Here is a 24,433-nt window from a genome sequence, read left to right on the forward strand (position 1 = left end):
TAGGCCCGGGGTTTGAACCGCGGACCTCCCATGTGGTAGGCGGATGCCCTAACCACTGGGCCAAGTCTGCTTCCCCTTAAGCCTTTTCTTTCACTTGGCAGCCTGGGTCAAATCCCAGCCTTTCCATTCATTGTCTCTGTGACCTTAGAATAAGGTCCTGAACCTCTCTGATCAGGGCCTGTTTCTTAAACCTGTTGAAAGAAAATGAAGATCGTCATAGAACCTGTCTCATAGGCTGTTGAAGATTAAATGAGTAGATGAGAAATGTATGGAACAGCACCTGATTTGTTTTGTGCTGGGCAAATGTGTGTTAAGATTATCATGATTATTCACCTATCCCCTCTGTCCTCTGTCTGCGAAGCAGCAGCAAAGCAGATTAAGAACAGCAGTGGGACCCTAGAGCCAGGAGGCCTGCATTTGAATATTAGTGGCTGTGTGCCTTTGGGCGAGTGGATTTCTCTCTTTGAGTTCCAGTTCTTGCTTTAGTACTTTGGGGGTACTGCTCATTACTTCGCTGGCTTCTGTGTGGATTAAACAAAATGCAAGCCAAGGAATACAGGTGGCTACTAGAAGCTGAAAAGGGCATGGGTATGGATTCTCCCCACAGAGCTTCCAACACCTTGACTTTAGTGAAACTGATTTCAGATTTCTGACCACCAGAACTATAAGATAATAAATTTGTGTGTTTTAAGCCATTTTAGAAAAAAAAGGTTATTTCCTTTTCTTTATCCTAGTTCTTCAGCCCTACCTCTTCTTGGGACTCCTCCACAACTTCTGCCAGGATTCAGTGCCCCCTCTGTGTGCTCGTTCATTTGTACTGGGAGGACCATAAAGGTGAAGCGGTGAGGGGGAGGGGCGCAAATGGGAACGCCAGAGACAGATTCCTTCTGGGCTGGAATGATGGGATGAAGAGGTAGGGAGGGGCCACAAGAGCACTTTGGCTCTGCTCTGCCCAGGGACCCAATGTTATGCCTGGGTCACCTGTGGAGTGGGCGCAGCAGCAGCCAGCTGGGCAAGGAGCTGTGACAGCTCCCAGCACCAGCTTGTCAGGGTTGACTGTCTTTTTGGCTGGGTAGAGGCAGACAGACAGAGCTCATGGAAGGTGCTACTCAGATTGCTCAGAAATTGGCCAAGAAAAAAAAATAGATTAAAAAAACAAAACAAAAATAAATGGACCAAGAGAAAAGCCTGGTGGTAGGCAGGGGCAGAAACTGGTAGAGGAGCCTTGGGAAAGCTGGGTCTTTGATCCACTCAGCACATTTTATTTTATTTTATTTTTTTTTAAAGATTTATTTATTTAATTCCCCCCCCCCCTCCCCTGGTTGTCTGTTCTTGGTGTCTATTTGCTGTGTCTTGTTGCTTTGTCCGCTTCTGTTGTCGTCAGCGGCACGGGAAGTGTGGGCGGCGCCATTCCTGGGCAGGCTGCTCTTTCTTTTCACGCTGGGCGGCTTTCCTCACCGGCGCACTCCTTGCGCGTGGGGCTCCCCCACGCGGGGGACACCCTTGCGTGGCACGGCACTCCTTGCGCGCATCAGCACTACGCATGGCCAGCTCCACACGGGTCAAGGAGGCCCGGGGTTTGAACCGCGGACCTCCCATATGGTAGACGGACGCCCTAACCACTGGGCCAAAGTCCGTTTCCCCACTCAGCACATTTTAGAGGCTTGCTAGGCATTGCTGCCACCCTAAGTCCCAGTGCCATCCTAAGTCCCAGTGCCATCTTAAGTCCCAGTACAGAGAGGGACAAGGCCTTTGGTCTTTCCCTCCCTTACAGCAGCTGGTACTGCAGCAAGTGCTCCCTAAGTACCTGTTAATGAACTGAGAGGAGAGAAAAGCCAGGGCCCAGAGGAGGACCTAGAATGTGAAACTCAGGTCAGTCCACTGTTTAGACCCCTTAGTGGTTTGCCCTGGTGTTGCAGCTTAGATGAGCCCTGCTCACGTCTGAGCACATCAGCTACCGTACTCCCTTCTGTCAGTTCCTCAAACCAAACTCGCTTCTGCCTCAGGACCTTAGCACTTGGTATTTTCTCTTGTCTAGAACATAATTCCTTCAGTTGTCTATATGATTGGCTCCTTCCTATCCTTTAAGTCTCGGCCTTGCCAGAACCCCTGTCGACAAAATTCTTTTTATCCGTATATGCTGTCCTCGTATTTCTGTTTCCTTCCTAGCCCTTACCAGGGGTTATTCATCTATTGCCTTATTGCCAGTTCCCACAACTATATGTACTATAAGCTCCATAGGGGAACTCTGTGTACTTCTGTTTAATGCACAGAGGCTTCTCCAGTGCCAAGAACTAAGTGTACCACATAGTAGGCACTCAATAAATAGTATCTGAATGAACAGGAAGACTTGAAAAGGGAAGCAGAAGGAAAGTGAGTAGTGCTAACTTTAGACTGTTGTAGTGAATAAAATAAAATGTGGGATCTGAAGCCCCAGAGAAGCTTGTTCCTCCACTCGAAAGGCCCAGTCTTGGGGGTTCCTGGCTGGAGTTGGAATCCTTGCTGACTTTACCAGGCTAAGCTTTAAGTATGTTCAAAAGGAAAATGGGAATTGATCACAGTCATCTCATATGGCTAATGTGACTATTAAAGAAAATTTTGTACTTCTTAGTGCTCAGTAAATAGTAGCTATCGATAAACTTAGCAGCAAAGGCTCTCAAAAAGAAGCCTAAATGATACCTATCATGCTGTACCCATGCCCCAGCCCCCTACACACTATAGTTTGTTTCTTCTCTCCCTCTACTTCTCAGTTGGCAAGAGTGATAAGGCAGCTCTTTCCCCATGATGGCTCCTCTAGTGGAGGTCAGGAGGGGAGAGGACTTTGAAAAGATGATGAGGGTTATATTTGCCTTTTTAAGGAACGAGTTGATCAGGTTTTGTATTCATGAGCTTAAACCAGCCATGCAGCTAAGAAACTGTTTTCTAATCTAGTCCATAACTATTTTGAATAATGCCCAGCGAGCTACTGTTGAATTGTTCTTGTCATGTCTCTAAGCCAAAAGGAGTAAATGCGGGGAAAGAGGGTATGAATGGTTGGTCTTTCAATCAAGAACGATGTTATAATTAGGTGCCTGCTGCCCTCAGATGCACAGAAACTGTATTCACACTCTCCTTCAATATTGTTATCCATGTTCTGTCATTCATTCATATATGAAGAGACTGTCCCAGGCCCTAAACCAGCCCAGGGTGAATAAAGATGTCTTTTGAATCCCATTCTGCTCCCAGTATCCTATATCCAAGACTTAGAGCACTAGGCATTCCCAAGTAGAAAAGAGAACATGCCAACAAAAAGGAATGTAGCCCTACAAAGGCATGGAACTGAAAAAAAGCAGGGCCTGAATGAAGGCTGGTTGAGCAGTTTTACATGCTGAAGGATACAAGGTGGGAAGGATACAGGGTAGCTGGAAAGATAGGATGTGACTGGGAGGGTTTTAATACCTAGGCTCAGAAGATAAATGGCAATTTTCTAGAATAGGAGTGATAGTCATTTGCATTTTAGAAAGAGAACTGACCGCTAATGAAGAGGCTGGATTGTAGAGCTATGAAGCTGGAGCTGATAAAACAGTCCAGGCATACAGGCTGGGGCACTAAATGTATTCCCTAGATGTATCTGACTTTCATGCAACTTTTTAACAAACAGATGTGCCTTAGGCTTTGCAGCATACTACTTACCAGTGGGAAATTTCATGCCTTGTATATAAGTCCAAAAAGATTGATCTTAAAACTACTGGCTAGACAGGAATGGGGTCGAGGTTAATGTAGCTTTCTCAGCAGCACTGGGAAAAAGACTTGAGGATGTTGGTTGAATGCACATTCAACTGGAACCACTGGTCCTGGTTTTGCTTGGAAACAATTTTTCTTCTACATGACAGTCCTTTGATCCCTCTCTGGCTTTTCCTCTGGCCTGCAATGAGACTCTGCTCGAGAAACTTAAGAGTGAATCACTCTTGACACCACCCTCTCTTGTCCTCCTCTGTTCACCCACATCTAACCTGCATTAGGTCTTACAGTTTCCAACTACCCAAACAGATTATACATTTATCCTCTTCTCAGCATCTCCTGTAACAATCTAAACACTACCCCCTCTCCCTGCTTCACTCTGTATTCTACATAGCAAGGTATTCCTTTGCTTAAAACTTTTCTACAGCTCCCCATTGCCCTTAGAATAAAGAATCAAATCTTTACTATAAAAGGTAAGTTCTAATTAACATCCTAAGCTCCAGCCACACTGACCTGAGTTCAAGCACTCCACTGCCACCTGCCACAGGGTCTTTGCACAAGTTGGTCCCTCTAAGTAGAATGCTTTTTTCCATCCCCTACCTAAACAACAACTAATGCTTCACATCTCAAGAGCCACTTCCCTGAGAATACTTCCTCAGTCCACAAAGTCTCGATTGGGTTGTTATCTCTATTAGTGCCATGTACCTTCCCTTCATTAACTAAGTTTCAGTTGCAATTGAACATTTCTTATTTAACTTGAACTGCTATGGACCTCTGGGAGGTCTGGGATCTTATCTGTGTTGTTCGTTGCCGTGTCCCTGGGCCTGGAAGATAGTAAGTGCTTCATAGCTGTTTTTGATTGTCTGAACTGATCTTGGTTTCATATTCATTCCAGATATGTAACTGGTTCATCAACGCCCGGCGGCGGCTTCTCCCAGACATGCTTCGGAAGGATGGCAAAGACCCTAACCAGTTTACCATTTCCCGCCGTGGGGGCAAAGCCTCAGATGTGACCCTCTCCCGGGGCAGCAGCCCCTCAGTGCTGGCTGTGTCTGTACCTGCCCCTACCAATGTCCTCTCCTTGTCTGTGTGCTCTATGCCACTCCACCCAGGCCAAGGGGAGAAGCCGGCAGCCCCCTTCCCACAGGGGGAGCTAGAGTCTCCCAGGTCGCTGGTGACCCCTGGTAGCACGCTTACCCTGCTGACAAGGGCTGAAGCCGGAAGCCCCACTGGTGGACTCTTCAACACGCCACCACCCACACCTCCAGAGCAGGACAAGGAGGACTTTAGCAGCTTCCAGCTGTTGGTGGAGGTGGCGCTACAGAGGGCTGCTGAGATGGAGCTTCAGAAGCAGCAGGACACATCACCTCCCTTACTGCACACTCCCAACTCCTTAGTCTCTGAAAACCCCAAGTAGGCATCTGCTAGCAGGGATGCTCAAGGCTTGAGCCAGCTGTCCTGGGTTTCCATTTTGGTTCCCTTTCATACAGAGGGTTTTCTATGGATCACTGCCAAACATCGGTATCGCCTCCTCTGTCCAGAGGTCTTCAGCAGGAAGACGTCAGCCGGTGTCATTGCACTGTGATGGGGTCCTGTCCTCTGCTGACTGCCATTTCTTCAGAACTCCTCACAGTGATGGGACTAAGAGATGGGAGACAGGCACAGTGCTGCTGCTGCTTCTCCAGAGAATCCCTGGGACACCTGTTCCTGTTGGGTTTCCTGGGCTGGGCTCAGGGAACCTGCCAATCTGTGCTGGTTCCAAGTTGCCCTTGAATTGGGCCTGTGTTAAGCCAGGTGTGGACATTCCAAGTTCCTAAGTGTGAACAAAAGAAAAGAGAAACATAGCAGATGTAACAGAACCAACTCCAGTTGAATGTTTAGATTTTTGCTAAACTCTGTTTAATTTTCCCTCTTTGGTGTGGTTTGCCTTAGTGGGAGTAGTTAGCCGGGGTGTGGGGACTGAGAGTGTGTTGCATGATGGGAGTCTGGTGAACTGGGAATGATCCAACTGCAACTGGTGATTATTTTACAAGGAGTGGAGTACTTTTATTTGGGGGACCAGCTAAATCTCTGCAGTAGTGCGAAAATTCCAAGTGGTTGTTTTATTGTTGGTTGTTTGGTTTACCAAAATCAAAAAGAAAAAATTTGTGGGTTCTGCCTTTTCTGCATCAGGCACGGAAGGGGACAAAGCCACAGCTAAGGGAAAGGGTTCAACAGAGAATCTAACCAAACCTAGGCATTGCAGAGAAGGATGATAAAAATCAAAGAGGTGTCTTTTGTTTTTGTTCTTAAATTCTATCTTGGGGGTGGGGCATGTAAGGGTATACGCTAGATTGAGGCAGTGGGTTTTATTCTCTAAAGTTTCCTTCCTTCATTATTCTTGAAAGCTTTGTTTGCCCTGCCTCCTAGTTTGGAATGCCTTTGGAATAGTGGGGCCAGAATATCAAAAGCAGCTCCTACTTGGAGAGAAGTGAGCCATCTAGTGGTCAGGCAGCTCTCCCGTCTGAACAGGTAGCTGCTTCCCACAATGGTGGCAGGAAAGCATTCCTGGAGGGAGCAGATAATAGCGCCCCCAGCTGCCTGAGGAATTGCTATCAGAAGAGACTGGAATGGAAATAGGTTCTGAAGCCTGTTTGCTGTGTCTTTGTGTTGCACCTTTCTTTCTTGCTCTGAACTTCAGCGAAACAGATCCCAGCTGGTCTTACTCTTCTTCCCAACCTTTCTTGCGTTTTTTGTTTTTTGTTTTTGTTTTTGCTGTTTCATGGTTGACCGTGTTAAACAGCACTATACCCCTTCTCTATATATCCTAAGAAACACTAACCTTAGGTTATTAGTAGCCTTAATAATTTTGTTCTGAATAACATTGTTACTGGGCCAAGAGACAGGTCAGGGCCCCAGCCTGTTTCCTGACATTGCCAGGTGTCAGGCGCAAGGGGAGGAGGGAGAGTTCCTGGCCGTTGACTGACGTGGGTGGGCCTGGCTGGGAGGAAGGCAGAAACCTGTCTCCTGCCCTTTCTGGGAAGATCCCTGAAGTCCTTAGGGTACCCTCTTCTGAGTGGCTTAGCCCATCGTTGTGGGGAATTAATTATTCAAAGAGGGAGTTTTTCTCCCCCAGGGTGGGCAAGTTTCCTAAGCGTTCTCTTTTGCCTCCCTCCAGCCTCTTCCTCCTGAGCCCTCTCCTTGTGTGCCCCAGGAGGATCAGGGATCCTCACCCTCCTGGGGGAAAATAAATATGGCTGCTTCAGCATTCATTGAAGCTGCTGTTTGCCCAGCTTTTCCCACCCCACCCATGCCTGTGAGCCCAGGTCTGGTGCGACTGTTGCAGGATGCTGGTAGCAGGGGGACTCCGAGTGTTTTGGGTTGGGTAGGATTTCCCCTTCCCATAGTGCACTGAGAGTGAGGAGGTGGGTGGGGGAGCCATGCTGCTGAATTCTGGTTGGCATTCCCCCCTTGTGTGAAATGGGGTAGCTGGGGTGGGGCAGCCGCAGCCTCTGCTTGGGTTTGATTGTGAGAAACCTGGAAGAGAAGCACAGTTGTCCCATTGAATTATTTGAGCAAAAAACTACTGTAAATAACTTGTTTTTGTCTTTTGTCAAATAAAGTTGTTTCTTGTTTTTTTTTTTAAGGCAGAAACAAGGTACTTGATTGATCCACTGTGACACTGCGTCAAGGCCTAGGGAAAGGGCAGGCACTGGGTTTACACAGTGCGTAAACCCTCACTTCTTCCACCCTCCCTCTACTAGCCATCTGTGAGTTCTGTGCACCCTGCACCCGTTTCCTTCAGGAAACCACTGCCCCAACCCCATCTCACACCCTGTACATCAGCTTTTATAGTGGTATATATCCCAAGGTAGGGCAGTCAGTCTTCCCTGGAATCAACAATCAAGCTTTTGGGTTGCTAAGTGGTGAGGATGTGAACTTACGGAGCTGGTCTGGTCATTTTGTCCTCTCCCCCTCCCCTGATGAAAAAGCATGATTTGGATTTGTAGCCAACACAGAGCGGCAGAGATGAGATGGATGTGCTAGTCATGTCTGAAACCAGTACTGTCTGTGGACTTCCCTATTACATAAGCTAGTAAAGTCCCCTTTTTGCTTAAACTAGTTGTGAATTGTATTTCTGTCATAACGAAATGACTATGCATTCCAATTGCAGCCTGAGCCATGCAAAATCAGCATCTGCAACAGTAGTAAACATTTACTGAACCTTGCTATGTGCCTGGACCTGTGCACTGATCTTTTTTCTTTTTTGCATGTGAACATACAGTGAGATGCTCTTCTCATTTTATAAAGAAACTAAATGGGGACTTACTAAATAAGTTACCTGAACTCACAGCCAGTGTATATGTGGTGCTAGGATTTGAATTCAAGTCTGTCTTGCTTTAAGGTTACCCTGATGTCTCCCTAGCCATGTTTGACCAAATGATGGGCAGTTCACCACCTGCTGGCATACAGCTAACAGTGGTAAGGGCTAAGCACTAGAAGTTTCTTCAACTCAAATCCGCTTCCTCACAATTTCTCCCCAGTACAACTGGATGGAGGATGTCTAGTCTTTTCCACAGGTCACTCTCCTTTAAGAATTTGAAGGAAGGCTCCCCACTCAAGTTCCTTGGATAAAGAGCCCCAACTCCCTTAGCCATTCATCCATGGTCTTGATTTTCCCACTTCTGTCAGTATTCCTCAAACTGGACACCTGGCCCCAAGGCTTGGCAGGATAGGAACATGCTTGGAGAACTCTTCAAAATTAGTACAACAGTCATTTTACATTGAAGATAATAAAAAAGGAAGTGATTTGGGTGGTTTGACTGCCTAAGGAGAGATGGCATCTTAAAATTATTTTTCAGGGAATTGAAACCAAAAATGTCTTCTGTATTGAGATTGAAACTGATGAGCCTTCAAATGAGCAAGCATTTGAGGTAATCTAATGAGAGTTGGCAGTGTGGGATAATGTGGCTAGGGCCCCTCCTCTGAAACCAGGAATGAACTAACGACATCTGACTTCTGTATCAGCCTCTTTGAGGAAACAGCTTTTAAATGCATTTTTGCTGCTGGTCTTGAGCACCTGCTGTCTCTTGGGGCTGGCTATATATTATCAGACTGCCTTTCTTCTAGGGTAAGGAGACAGGTCCATAGTGAGTAATCAAGTCCTTGGGTATCAACATGAACTTGGACCCTGTGTCCAATAGTAAAAAAGAAAGTAGTGGTAGTGATAGGGTGGGGTATGCCTTTAGGACTGGTGGTCAGGGAAAACCTCTTCCTTGGCGCCACTGTTTCTGAAGGTATGGTAGTTTCTCTTTGGACCCCCTACCTCAACAACTGGGAAATGTTTTGGTTCCATCATAGCTCTACAGATAAGAATCTCTGGGGTGGGACTCAGGACTCTAAAAAGCGCACTCAGGTTTGAAGCTGCCAGGTGTAAGCTCCCTGAGGGTAGAAGCCAAGTTAGCCTTAGTGGGTTGTTACTGTGTTAGGCACTGGAGCTGTAGAGAATATGGCTGGGCACGCTGGAGGGATGTGGAAATGACAGCCATCCCTGCTTTCAGTGTTACTGATTTCCAAAGCAGCACTTCTCTATGATCTAAGCTTGAGTTCAGACTCTGGTTCTGCCACTTAATTGGCTGCTGTGGCAAGTAAGTTTACCACTCCAAACCTTAATTTCCTCATCAATATAATGGGAACAATAATAGTTACCTCTTAGGAGACTAAAATAGGATAATGACGTTCAACAATGCAGGGCTGAAAGAAAAACAACCGTTAAATGCCCCCTTCCACACAGCTTTTTAGTAGAATCGGAATAATTACCCAGAGAAGTGGCTCAAACCTTAATATGCACCAAGTTCATAAGGAGAGTTTACTAAAATGCAAATTCTCAGGCCCTACTCTCAGAGTCACATTCTGTAAGTTCAGGAATCTGTACCTTTCACTGATGGCAAAGGAGGTTCTAACATTGGTTCCAGGGACCTGATTAGTTATTATCAGGATAATGAGTTGGGAAGACAGTGCCTCATCTTTCAAACTTACAAGGTGAAAGGGAGAGGGGCACCAATACCACCAAATAGGACTCCCTGAAATCTGACTTCTACTGACTCCTAGGGTCTGCGGTGGCCTAAAGATCAAATGTAGCCTTCCTAAGATTTTTTTTTAAACAAATTTTATTGATACATATTAATAAAGCATACAATTTATCCAAAGGGTACAAAAATGGTATTTGGTATAATCACACAGTTGTGCATTCATCACTTCAGTCATTATTAGAGCATTTTCATTATTTCAATAATAATAAAAGAAACAAGAAAATTCTTTACCTCTCAATCTCTGTTTCAGACATTCAATTATTTATTTATTAAACAGTTTTATTGAGAAATATTCACATACCATATCTAAAGGGAATAGTCAATGGCCTGAGATTTTAATTACATAAGTAATCCACATTCCCTGTAGGAAAATTGAAAATAAAGATAAAAGGAAAGAAGTTTAGTATAATGGTTAAGAGCCCAGCCAGCTTCTGGAGTAAGAGGAATGTATGTAAAGCATTTAGCAGTGACTAGCACATAGTAATGGCTCAATAAGTGATAGTAAAACATTTATTGTAGGCAAAAAGAAAAAATGACCAGGATACAAATTTAGACTACTAATCAAAAGATGCGTTTTCCATGGCTGGTGTTTGGTTTTTGCTTTCCCATCACGGCCTCCCTCCCACCCCCACCCCAGGACTCCTGATTTCTGTGATCCATCACTGTCTGTCCGGGCCACTGTCATACCCCTCAAGGCACACCTTTCTCTTTCTCTCCCACCCCCATTGCTAGCTTCTGGGCAGTGTGTGGTACAGAGTCATTCAGCTGGGAGGAAATACCAGCCCCAGCCTGAGATCATGTGTTCAACTGGTGCTAAAAAGTCCCAACCTCACAAAGGCAAAATTTGTTCTTCTATCAAATCTGCCTCTTTATCAATTTCTTTTCCATCTTAGACCACCCAGAATGTTTCTTTTAACTAGATGGATACATTGGGATTCAGCCAAATTCCCCACTTTCTAAGATAAGAAAAGCTTTGGGAGAAAGCAGAAAGGGAACAAGTCTCCCTCCCATAAATACTTTCTAGGCAAGGGTTCTCCACCCTGAATCCCCCAAAGTTAAGAGGAGGAACACAGATCAGGTTTCAGATACCCTTTGGAACCTCTAATTTGCTGTATGACCTTGGGCTGAAGTGCATGATCTCAGGACTCTTCCAACTATTACTTTCTGTGATCCCCTCCCTCCACTCCCTATAAAAACAAATTTAATGAATCTCAAAGTTAAGGCCAGAGCTTCACAATATAATATGAATAGGATATATGATGAATGAACTCCCTCCTCATCCAATTTTCTCCATCCTTATTGCTTCCACCAACTCTCACCTGAGTAACTTTTTGCATTAGTTAAGTATATTTGTTATAATTCAGGAAAGAACATTTTTATAATTGTATTATTAATTAGTCCATTGTTTACATTAAGATCCACTGTTCAGGGAAACGGACTTTGGCCCAGTGGTTAGGGCGTCCGTCTACCACATGGGAGGTCCGCGGTTCAAGCCCCGGGCCTCCTTGACCCGTGTGGAGCTGGCCCATGTGCAGTGCTGATGCGCGCAAGGAGTGCCCTGCTACACAGGGGTGTCCCCCGCGTAGGGGAGCCCCACGCGCAAGGAGTGCACCCATAAGGAGAGCCGCCCAGCGCGAAGGAGGGAGCAGCCTGCCGAGGAATGGCGCCGCCCACACTTCCCGTGCTGCTGACTACAACAGAAGCGGACAAAGAAACAAGACGCAGCAAAAAGACACAGAAAACAGACAACCGGGGGAGGGGAGGGGAATTAAATAAATAAAAATAAATCTTTAAAAAAAAAAAAAAAAGATCCACTGTTCATGTTGTACAGTTCTACATGGTTTTTTCCATTTTTATTCTAGTAATATATACAACCTAAAATTACCCCTTTTAACAATATTCACGTATATAATTCAGTGCTGTTAATTGCAATCACAATGTTGTATTACCATCACCATCATCCATTACAAATCAACCCAAATAGAAACTCTGTACAATTCAAGCATTTACTCCCCATTCCCTATCACCAATCCTGGTAACCTATATTCTAGATTCTGACTCTATGAGTTTGCTTATTCTAATTTTTTCATATCAGAAAGATCATATATTTGTCCGTTTGTGTCTAGCTTATTTCATGCCATACGATGTCTTCAGGGTTCATCCATATTGTTGAATGAATCAGAACTTCATTCCTTTTTTTTTTTACGCCATCTCCCCAAGACCCATTTTATTTTTTTAATATACTTTCATTTGTAAAAGATACACAGATCACAAAAATGTTACATTAAAATATAGGAGTTTCTCACATACCCCACTCCCCACATGCCCCACTTCTCCCACATCAACAACTTCTTTCGTTAGTGTAGTACATCATTTCATTTGATGAATACATTTTGGATCACTGCTGTGCAGCATGGATTATAGTTTACATTGTAGTTTACACTCTTTCCCAGTCTATTCAGTGGGTTATGTCAGGATAATGTTCTGCTTTGCCATCATTCAAGATGACTCCAAATCCCAAAAACGTCCCCATATCACAACTCCTTTAACTTTGCCCTGCATTCAGCAACTCCAGTGGCCACTGTCCCCACATCAATGATACAATTTAGTCCATTGCTAGAGTCTCAATATTTTTATATTAAAATACAATAAGTCTACTCTAATCCATATTTTATTCCTCCATCCTGAGGACCTTGGGATGGTGATGCCCACTCCACCTCTCAGCTGAGAAGGGGCTTCGATCCCACATGGCTGGTCCCACAGCTGTAGATTCTCTTGGTTCTTTGGTGTGGTGGTTATCCATTCTCACTTCCCTGTCAGCTGACCTTCCAATTTGCTTTCTCCTTAATTCCTTTCAAAGTAAGGTCTTAAAGGTGTGACTGACATTTTTCTCATAATGAATCCTCTTGGGACACTGTGTAGCCCCTTTCAGGGCTGTAGACGTCTTACCTCTCTGAAGTTTCGTCAGGATTGTCTCCAACAAGAGTCCTGAACCCGCAAAAGCATGACAGCATGCCCAGTTTCAAGCTGGCAGCCCTCAGTGAGCAGGGGCTCTGCTCAAACACGTCTCCTCAATGTCCTGAGAGGAGACGATGAACTAACGGGGACAGTGCAGGAACCCGAAGTCCTCCGCTCACATTAGGGAAAAAAGCCCTCCAAGCACCACCATGCAGCCCTGCGCGGCCCCCGCGGGAAGAGGGGCTCTCTCCTCATGCCCACCGCTGAGCTGTCTCGCCTGGGGCAGCTCCCCGCAGCCCAGCGAACAAGACCTTCCTCCTCCTCCCTTTTTAAAGTTGAATAATATTCCCATTGTATGGAAATGCCATATTTTCTTTTTCTTTTCATCGGTTGATGGACTCTTGGGTTGTCTTCATCTTTTGGCAATTATGAATAATGCTGCTAAGAATTTTGGTGTGCAATTACCTGTTCAAGTCGCTGCTTTCAATTCTTTGGGGAATATACCTAGTAGTGGGATTGCTAGGTCATATGGTAATTCTATACTTAGCTTTCTGAGGAACTGCCAAACTGTCTTCCATAGCAGCTGCACCATTTTACACTCCCACTAGCAACAAATGAATGAGTGCTCATATTTTTCCCACATCTTTTCCAACACTTGTAATTTTGTTTGTTTTATTTTTTTAATAGTAGCAATCCTAGTGGGTATGAAATGGTATCTCATTGTGGTTTTAATTTGCATTTCCCTAATAGCTACTCATGTTGAGCATCTTTACATGTGCTTTTTGGCCATTTGTATATCCTTTTTGGAGAGATGTCTATACAAGTCTTTTTCCCATTTTTTAAATTGGGTTGTCTTTCTTTTTACTGTTGAATTGTAGGGTTTCTTTATATATTCTGGATATTAAACCCTTATTGGTGGGGAAGTGGACTTGGCCCAGTGGATAGGGCATCCGCCTACCACATGGGTGGTCCGCAGTTCAAACCTTGGGCCTCCTTGACCCGTGTGGAGCTGGCCCATGCACAGTGCCGATGCGTGCAAGGAATGCCCTGCCACGCAGGGGTATCCCTGTGTAGGGGAGCCCCATGCGCAAGGAGTTTGCCCTGTAAGGAGAGCCGCCCAGCGCGAAAGAAAGTGCAGCCTGCCCAGGAATGGCACCGCACACACAGAGAGTTGACACACAAGATGACGCAATAAAAAGAAACAGATTCCCGTGCCACTGACAACCACAGAAGCAGACCAAAAAAGAACACACAGCAAATAGACATAGAGAGCAGACAACGGGGGGGTTGGGGGGAAAGGGGAGAGAATTAAATAAAAAATAAATCTTAAAAAAAAAAAACAACCCTTATTGGATATGTGATTTCCAAATATTTTCTCCCATTGAGTGGGTTGTCTTTTCACTTTTATGATAAAGCCCTCTGATACGTTAAAAGTTTTTTTATTTTGATGAGATCCCATTTATCTGTTTTTTTCCTTTTATTGCTTGTGCTTTGGGCATAAAGCATATTGCCTAAAAGCACACTGCCTAACACAATATCCTGAAGATGCTTCCCTACATTTTATTCTAAGAATTTTATAGTTATTGTTCTTATATTAGGTCTTTGATCCATTCTAAGTTACTTTTTCTACATGGCGTGAGAGAGGGGTCCTCCTTCATTCTTTTGTATATGAATATCCAGATCTCCCAGCACTATCGAAGACACTATTCTTTCCTAATTGAGTGGACTTGGCGGTCTTGTCAAAAATCAATTGGCCATGGATGTATAAGTCTATTTCTGAACTCTCAATTTAATTGTATTGGTCTATATATCTATCCTTGTTTTTTGTTTGTTTGTTTTTAAGGTACCAGGGCTGGGGATTGAACCCAGGACCTCATACATGGGAAGGTAGAACAATCACAGAGCCAAACTGGCTCCCCCTTTTTTTTTTTTAGTGTACCATGCTGTTTTGACCACTTTAGCATTGTAATAAGTTTTTTTATTTTTAAAGATTTATTCATTTAACTTTTCTTTATTTATTACCCTGCTCCCACAGATAGTTCTCTTGTCTGTCTGCTCACTGTTTGCTTGCCTTCTCCAGGAGGCACTGGAAACGAACCCAGGACCTCCCACATGAGAGACGAGTGCCCAGTGGCCTGAGCTACACCCACTCCCTGCTGGCTACAGCATCTGCTGGCTTGTGGCATCTGCTTGTTGCAGCAGGGGCAGCATCTAGCTCATTGTGGAGGGAGGCAGTGTCTAGCTCATTACAGAAGGAGGCAGTGTCTAGTTCACTGCAGAAGGAGGTGGCATCTAGCTTGTTGTGGCAGGAGGTGGTTTCCGCTCACCTTTTTAAACAATTTTTTATGAGGCACCAGGACCCAAACCTGGGAACTCCCATGTGGTAGGTGGGTACCCAACTGGTTAAGCCACATCTGTGTCCCTGTAATAACGTTTTTTTTGGTAAAGATTTATGTTTTATTTATTTCTCTCCCCACACCCCATTGTCTGCTCTCTGGGTCCATTCGCTGTGTTCTTGTGTCTGCTTGGATTCTTGTCGGCAGCACCGAGAATCTCTGTCTCTTTTTGTTGCGTCATCTTACTGTGTCAGCTCTCTGTGTATGCAGCACCACACCTGGGCAGGCTGCGCTTTCTTAGCGCAGGGTGGCTCTCCTTATGGGGCGTACTCCTTACGCATGGGGTTCCCCTACACAGGGGGCAACCCTGCATGGCATGGCACTCCTTGCGCACATCAGCACTGCACATGGGCCAGCTCATCACATGGGTCAGGAGGCCCTGGGTTTGAACCCTGTATCTCCTGTGTGGTAGGCGGATGCTCTATCCATTGAGCCAAATCCACTTCCCTGTAATAAGTTTTAAAGTCAGGAAGTGTGAGTCCTTCAACTTCATTCATTTTCAAGATGGTTTTTGGCTGTTTGGGGCCCCTTACCCTTCCAAATAAATTTGATAACTGACTTTTCCATTTCTGCAAAGTAGTCTTTTGGAATTTTGAATGGGATTGTATGGAATTTCTAAATCATTTTGGGTAGGATATAATAAACATACTTAATCTTCTAATCCATAAACATAGAATGCCTTTCCATTTATTTAGGTCTTCTTTTATTTCCTTTAGGAAAGTTTGGTAGTTTTCCATATGTAAGTCCTTTATACCCTCGGTTAAATTTATTCCTAGATGTTTGATTCTTTTTTTTTTTTTAAGATTTATTTATTTATTTAATCCCCTCCCCCCCCCACCCGCCCTCCCTTGGTTGTCTGTTCTCGGTGTCTATTTGCTGCGTCTTGTTTCTTTGTCCGCTTCTGTTGTCGTCAGCGGCACGGGAAGTGTGGGCGGCGCCATTCCTGGACAGGCTGCTCTTTCTTTTCACGCTGGGCGGCTTTTCCTCACGGGCGCACTCCTTGCGCGTGGGGCTCCCCCACGCGGGGGACACCCTTGCGTGGCACGGCACTCCTTGCGCGCATCAGTGCTGCGCATGGCCAGCTCCACACGGGTCAAGGAGGCCCGGGTTTGAACCGCGGACCTCCCATATGGTAGACGGACGCCCTAACCACTGGGCCAAAGTCTGTTTCCCAGATGTTTGAATTCTTTTAGTTGCTAGTGGAAATGGACTTTCTTGATTTCCTCCTCAGATTTCTCATTACAGTGCATAGAAATACTACTGATTTTTGCACGTTGATCTTGTACCCTGCCACTTTGCTGAACCCATTTATTAACTCCAGTAGCTTTGTTGTAGATTTTTCAGGACTTTCTTTATACAGGATCATGTCATCTGCAAATAAAATTTTACTTCTTCCTTTCCAACTTGGATACATTGTATTTCTTTTTCTTGCTTAACTCCTCTGGCTAGAAGTTCCAGTAAAATGTTGTATAAGAGTAGTGATAGTGGGCATCCTTGTCTTGTTCCAGATCTTAGAGGAAAAGCTTTCAGTCTTTCATCATTGAGTATGAAGTTTTGGTGGGTTTTTCATATATGCCCTTTATCATGTTGAGGAACTTTCCTTCTAAACCTATTTTTTAAAGTGTTTTTATCAAGAAAGCATGCTGGATTTTGTCAAATGCCTTTTCTGCATCAACTGAGATGATCATGTGTTTCTTTCCCCTTCATTTTTTAAAATCTGGTCTGTTACATTAATTGATTTTCTTATGTTGAACCACCCTTGCATACCTGGGATAAAACCCACTTGATCATGGTGTATAATTCTTTTCATGTGCTATTCGATTTGATTTGCTAGAATTCTTTTGAGGATTTTTGCATCTATATTTATAGGAGAAATTGGACTATAATTTTCTAATCTTGTAGTATCTTTATCTGGCTTTGGTATTAGGGTGATGTTGACTCCATAGAATGAATTAGGTAGTGTTCCCTCATCTCTAATTTTTTTTGGAAGAGTTTGAGAAAGCCATCTGGTGCTAGGTTTCTTTTTTAGGTACCAGGCTGGGGACTGAACCTGGAACCTCGTAGTTGGGCAGCCAGCGTTCAATCACTTAGCTACACTGGCTCCCCCAAGTTCATTTGTTGCTTGTTTTGTTTTTAGGAGGTACGAGGGATCAAACCTGGGACCTCCTATGTGGGAAGCAGGTGCTCAACCACTTGAGCTACATCCACTCCCCCCTGGGTTTTTCTTTCTTTTTCGGGAGGGTTTTTTTTTTTTTTTTTTTCAATTTTGGGTTGTTTGTCTTTTTATTGTTGAGTTGTAACATCTCTTTATATATCCTTATTGGATATGTGATTTCAAAATATTTTCCTCCATTGAGTTGGCTGTCTTTTCTCCCTTTTGATAAAGTCTTGTGAGGTACAAAAGTGTTTAATTTTGAGGAGGTTTGGGAGGGTTTTGATGACTGATTCAACCTCTTTACTTGTAATTGGTTTGTTGAGATCTTCTATTTCTTCTAGAGTCAGTGTAGTCATGTCTTCCTAGGAACTTATTCACTTCATCTAGTTTGTCTAATTTATTTGCATATAGTTGTTCATAGCATCCTCTTATGATTCTTTATATTTCTGTGCAGTCAGTAGAAATGTCCCCCCCCCCTTTTTTTTATTTGCCTCTTCTCTTTCATTTTGTCAATGTAGCTAAAAGTTAATTTTTTCAAAGAACCAAGTTTTGACTTTGTTAATGCTATTTTTTATTTTCAATTTCATTTATTTCCTTTTTCTTGCTTTGGGCTTAATTTGCTTATCTTTTTCTTCAGGTATATACTGAGGTCTTTAATTACAGTTCTTTCTTTTTTAATCTAAACATTTAGGGCTATAAATTACTTTCAGTACTGCCTTTGTACATCCTATAGGTTTTGGGATGTTTGTTTCCCCATATAGTTTTGATGTGTTTATTCTCATTTTCATTCATCTCAAGATATTTACTGATTTCCCTTGTAATTTCTTCTTTACCCCACTGATTGGTTTTAAGAGTACAATATTTAACCTCCATATATTTGTGGATTTTCCACTTCTCTGCCTGTTACTGATTTCCAGCTTTATTCCACTGTGCCAGAGAAGATGCTTTGTATAATTTCTATCTTTTTAAATGTATTGAGATTTTGTTTTGTGACCCAACGTATGTTCTATCCTGGAGAACAACCCATGTGCTCTTGGGAAGAAATTTATATCCTGCTCTTTTGGGGTGCAATGTTCTATACATGTCTGTTAGGTCAACTTCATTTATCATAATATTCATGTTTCCTTATTGATCTTTGTCTAGACGGTCTATCTATTGATGAGAGTGGTATATTGAACTCCAACTATTATTTTAGGGGCGTCTATTTCTCCCTTCGGTTTTGCCAGTTATTGCCTCATATATTTTATGCACCACAGTTAGGTGCATAAATATTTATGATTGTTACTTCTTCTTGGTGGAGTGACCCTTTTATTAATATGTAGTATCCTCCTTTGCCTCTTGTAACAGCTTTTTTTTAAAGATTTATTTCTCCACCCCCGCTCATTTCCCCCATTATCTGTACTCTGTTTCCATTCATTGTGTGTTCTTCTGTGTCTGCTTGTATTCTCATTAGGCGGCTCCAGGAACCAATCCTGGGACCTTCCAGAGTGGGAGAGAGGCGATTGCTCTCTTGTACCACTTCAACTCCGTTTGATATGTCTTCTTATTTTCTCTCCTCTGTGTCTCTTGTTGCATCATCGTGCTGCATGGGGCAGCTTTCCCATGTGGAGCGGCATTCCCATTCTCCTGCGTGGGCTGGCACTCCGCATGTGACAGCTCACCGCATGAGCCAGCTTGCCCTCAGCAGGAGGCCCTGGGCATCAACCCTGGACCTCCTATATGGTAGATGGGAGCCCAATCGGTTGAGCTACATCTGTTTCCCTCTTGTAACAGCTCTTGAAATGAAGTCTATTTTGTCTAATATCAGTATAGCTATCCAGCTCTCCTGCAGTTAATATTTGCATGGATTAGCTTTATCCTTTCACTTTCAACCTATTTGTATCTTTGGGTCTAAGATGAGTCTTCTGTAAACAACATATAGTTGGAGTGTGCTTTTTTTCTTCATTCTGCCACGCTGTGTCTTTTGATTGGGGCATTTAATCCATTAACATTCAATGTTATTACTATAAATGCAGTACTGACTTCAGCTATTTTGTCCTTTGGTTTTTTGGGTTTTTTTAGAGATTTATTTTTATTTATTTCTCTCCCCCCCTCATTGTTCTCTGTGTCGATTTGCTGTGTGTTCTTCTATGTCCACTTGCATTCTTGTCAGGAGGCACTGGGAATCCGTGTCTCTTTTTGTTGTGTCATCTTGCTGTGTCAGCTCTCCATGTGTGCTGCACCACTCCTAGGTGGGCTGCGCTATTTTTGCGTGGGGCAGCTCTCCTTGTGGGGCACACTCCTTGCGTGTGGGGCCCCCCTACGCAGGGGACACCCATGTGGCATGGCACTTCTTGCACATAGCAGCAGTGCACATGGGCCAACTCACCACATGGGCCAGGAGGCCCTGGATATTGAACTCTCTACCTCCTATATGGTAGGTGGATGCTCTATCAGTTGAGCCACATCTGCTTCCCTGTCGTTTGGTTTTATACATCTGTAGTGGTTTGATATGGCTTATGAATTCCAAAAATATATATTGGATTATGTTTGTAAACTGGTCTGTATCTGGGCATAATTAAATTATGATTAGGTTAAATTACCAAAAATTTATAAAAGTGTAAAGTCTAAAATAAAATGTAAACCATACTATAAACCATAATGGAACCATGGTTAGTAGCTATGTTTCAATATCTGTACATCAGCTGTAGCAAATACAACATCCACATATAAAAAGATCATTGCTGGGGAAGGGGGAAAAGGTTTTGTTGTTGGGTATATGGGCGTCCCCTGTATTGTATATGTGACTTTACTGTGACCTAAAACTTTTCTGAAGACATAAAAACATTTTAAAAATTTATGTAGACACTGAGGAAGGACTGGAAGAGAGTGCTTTGCCACTGTACATACAGGGCAACACCTATTACAGTGATGAAAGGGAAAATATTTTAAAAAAAAGTTTTATGATATTTTTCATTTTTTAATACCCCAATTTATTTTTCACTTTTAGTTTTTCTAAATGATTATATATTCTATTTCTAATATTTAAACCTATCATTACTATTTCATTTTCCTACTAATTGGATTTGGCAATATATTAGGCTTCATTTTGGAAGACGTTTTGGACACAGAGGGTCAACTATAGCAGGGGAGGAGCACTGGTGTGGGGTGTCATTGATGGGGGATGCATGGGTGGGAGGGTGTTCTCCAGGGCATGCATATAGGGTATACAGATATGTTTGGATATTCGTTGGGTATTGTCACAGTGAGTAGAGTTACACATGACAACTGAGGGAGTACTAAGTTTCCATCCTGAGGAGTTCTGTAGCATTCCCCAATGGATCAGCAACAATCCCTGAAGTACAAGGGCAAAGACCAGTGAAGAAGGATGGTCCAATGATGGGTCCTTGATACTGATGACTATGCTTATGAACCTGTGTGCCTGAAATTTCAACTAGGCCTAGAGCTGCAGAGTGCCTAAGAGTTACCTTCTGAGAGCCTCCATGTTGCTCAAATGTGGCCACTCTCTAAGCCAAACTCAGCATGTAAATGCATTACCTTTCCTCCAGTGTGGGACTTAACTCCTGGGGATGAGCCTCCCTGGCACCAAGGGATTACTACCAATTACCAGCTGGTGCTGCAACTAGAAAAAGACCTTGAATAAAAGGAGGAAATGGTAAAGACAAATGAATTTACATGGCTGAGAGTTCAAAATGAGTCAGGAGGTCTTCAGAGAGGTCGTGCTTATGCAAGTCATGGCTGGATTCCAGAGAAAGCCAAAGTAGATACAACCCTGGGCTACAGAGATACCCAGGTTTACGGTCATGGCAGATGGCTCTGGAGTTCAGTGCCTTGCCAGTAGGCTCCAGTCTGGAATTTGTGCTCCTGAGTGTGATGGAGTTGGACTCAGATGTGACCTCTCTACACATGCCTCTCCTGTCACTTTTACTGAACCTGTGGTTGGTGCTGGGATTGGTATATGCTCAGAAGACTCGAATCTCTGATGTGTTAGCTAGGCCCTGAGCCTCAGCAGTGTTGCAACACCTACTCTCCAGTTCATTGGACTTATCCAGGTCAGCTAACAGGGAGATGAGGATGGTCAACCACCACACCAGGGAACTGAGTCTACAACTGCAAGCAGGAGAATCGCATCCATCAGCCATGGGGGATCTAAGCCCACTCTTGATTTAGAGGTAGAGTAGACATTGCCATCCCAGTGTCCACAGGATGGAGGAATAAAATATAGATTAGAATGAATTTACTGGTATTCTACTATAGAACTATTGTGATTCTAGCAATGGAAGAAACTGTATCATTGATGTGGAGAGAGTGGTCACGGGAGTTGCTGAAGGCAGGGAGTGGAAGAAGAGGTGTGATATGGGGGCATTTTCAGGACTTGGACTTGTCCTGAATGATATTGCAGGGACACATGCAGGACATTATATATCCTGCCAAAACCCACTGAATGGCTGGGGGAGAGTATAAACTACAATGTAAACTATAATCCATGAGGTGCAGCAGTGCTCCAAAATGTATTCATCAAATGCAATGAATATGCCACATTGATGAAAGAGGTTGTTGATGTGGAAGAAGGGATGGGGTGGGGAGTGGGATATATGGGAAGCTCTTTTATACATATATATACATTTTTTTAAGATTCCCCCTCCTCTTTCCCCTCCTTTTACCCTGCTGTTTTTGCTGTCTGTGTAGTCTCCTTTTCTGCTTTTCTCTCTTCTAGGATTCACTGGGATTCAATCCTGGAGACCTCTGATGGGGAGTGAGGTTCCCTGTCAATGGGGCCACCTCAGTTACTGGTTTCTGCTGTGCTTCACCTTGACTCTCCCCTTGTCTCTCTTTTGATGCATCATCACCTTGCTGTGTGACTCACTTGCGCAGGGCACTGGCTGACCATGCACGCACTCACACAGGCACTGGCACACGTACTGGCTTGGGCACTCATGCGGGCACTGGCTCATGTGGGCATCCTCACAGGCACTAGCTTGCTGAGTGGGCACACTTTTTCTTCTTTTTCACCATGAGGCCCCAGGTATGGAACCCAGGTCCTCCCATATGGTAGGTGGAAGCTCTATCAGTTGAGCCACATCCACTTCCCCTCTTATATTTTTTAATGTAACATTTTGTGTGATCTATGTATCTTTTTTTAAAAATGATGATAAAATAAATTTTTAAAAATTATGGTTAGGGCTTTGGGCCACATCAGTAGGACCAAGGGGGCAGGGACTCACAGATAAAACTACACAGCAGAGCAGAGAAGTTAGTTAGAGTTTCAATGTTGGAGTTTGATGCTAGAGTTTTGGGCTGCAGCCCAGAAGTAAGCACGCAGAGAGGAGCAGAGCAGCTGATCCCAGAGAGAATCAAATGCCAGGGAGAAAAACAGAGCTGGTTGCCTGAGAGTCTACAGCTGGCCTTGTGGAGAAACTAGAGAAGCTGAGCCCAGACAGAAATGAGCCCCAGGAAGAGAGGAACCCAGGAAGCCTGAATCCTGGCAGACATTGGCAGCCATCTTGCTCTAACACATGGCAATAGACTTTGGTGAGGGAAGTAACTTATGCTTTATGGCCTGATAACCATAAACTTCTACCCCAAATAAATACCGTTTATTAAAACCAACCTGGGAGGCAGCTATGGCTCAGGTGACTAAGCTCCCATCTATCATATGGGAAACCCTGGGTTCTATCCCCAGGGCCTCCTGGTGAAGGCAAGCTGGCCTGTGCTGCCACAGAGAGCTGAGAGCCCACACCACCATGAAGAGCTGACAGCAGACAACAAGCGCAAACAACAAGGGGCAGGGGGAGGGAATAAATGAAATAAAATAAATAAATCTTTTTTTAAAAAGTTAAAAAAAAACCCACAACCAACCTATTTCTGATATTTTGAATCAGGACCCCTTTGGCTAATATAATGTCCTTTTTTTGTCTCTCTTTTCCTTTATTGCAGGCTCCTTTTCTGTCTAGTCACTCTTTCGTGATGTATTTGACTGATCCTTTCTCATTTCTGTACATTTTTAAAATACTTTGTTTGTGGTTACCCTGAGGTTTGATTTCACAACCTACATCTATAACCTATTGATTTGAAAAGATACCAATTTAGCTTCAATAACATATACATTCTCTGTTTCCATATCGCTCTATTTCCCCTTTATGTTGTTTTTGTCTCTCATGACCTCTTAATATTTTATGTGCCCACTATCTAGTAATATCACTTTTTTTTATTTAACTGTATTCTGACTTTCAGGAATTGAAGAATAGAATTATATATTGAGGACACAGTACTACTGCATTTGCATTTACCCATTTAGTTACCTTTACTAAAGATTTTTACTTCATGCTGTTCCAAGCTACCCTCTCCTGTCTTTTCCTTTCAATCTGAAGAGCTCCTTTTAGCAATGCCTATAGGGCAGGTCTTTTGTTGACAAACTCTCTCAGTTTCTGTTTATCTGTGAGTGTTTTCTTTTTTAAGATTTATTTTATTTATTTCTCTCCCCTTCCCCCACCCACATTGTCTGCTGTGTCCACTCGTTTTGTATTCTTCTGCATCCGCTTGTATTATCAGGTGGCACTGGGAAACTGTGTCTCTTTTTTGTTGCGTCATCTTGCTGTGTCAGCTCTCCATGTTTGCGGCACCACTCCTGGGTGGGCTGTACTTTTTTCACGCGGGGTGGCTCTCCTTGCAGGGCACACTCCTTGCGTGTGGGGCTCCCCTATGTGGGGGCGCCCCTGCATGGCACGGTACTCCTTGTGTGCGACAGCACTGTGTGTGGTCCAGCTTACCACACACCAGTCAGGAGGCCCTGGGTATAGAACCCTGGACCCTCCATATGGTAGGTGGATGCTCTATCAGTTGAGCCACGTCTGCTTCCCTATCTGTGAATGCTTTAAACTCTCTCTTTTTCTTTTCTGACAGTTTGCCAGAAAAATAATTTTAGGCCAGCAGTTTTTCTCTTTTAGGACTTTAAATATATTGCACCAGGAAGCAGATGTGGCTCAAGTGACTGAGCTCCTACCTACCACATGGGGAGTCAGGGTTCAGTTCCAGTGCCTCCTAAAGAAGATGAGCAAGACAGTGAGCTGAGGCGACAGGCTAGCATGGCAAGCTGACACAACGAGATGATGCAACAAGAAACACATGGAGTA

At 43.9% G+C, this 24,433-nt stretch overlaps 1 protein-coding gene and 1 long non-coding RNA gene across 5 annotated transcripts in view; one reads left to right on the top strand and one right to left on the bottom strand.

Annotated features, from left to right (window-relative positions):
- Positions 1-7,345, top strand: part of TGIF2 (TGFB induced factor homeobox 2) — a 16,288-nt gene extending 8,943 nt beyond the window's left edge. For all 4 annotated transcript variants that reach the window (XM_004471410.5, XM_058287034.1, XM_058287035.2 and 1 more), the window contains exon 3: positions 4,616-7,345. In XM_004471410.5, coding sequence (XP_004471467.2) covers positions 4,616-5,137 — 522 coding nt within the window. In that variant the 3' untranslated portion in view covers positions 5,138-7,345. The remainder of the gene's footprint in view (positions 1-4,615) is intronic.
- Positions 1,228-24,433, bottom strand: part of LOC131275777 (uncharacterized) — a 29,190-nt gene continuing 5,984 nt past the window's right edge. Inside the window, exon 2 of the long non-coding RNA XR_009183210.1 lies at positions 1,228-5,533. This is a non-coding gene — a long non-coding RNA (uncharacterized lncRNA). The remainder of the gene's footprint in view (positions 5,534-24,433) is intronic.

Source organism: Dasypus novemcinctus, chromosome 24, assembly GCF_030445035.2.
Source record: "Dasypus novemcinctus isolate mDasNov1 chromosome 24, mDasNov1.1.hap2, whole genome shotgun sequence".
Classification (NCBI taxonomy): Eukaryota; Metazoa; Chordata; class Mammalia; order Cingulata; family Dasypodidae; genus Dasypus; species Dasypus novemcinctus.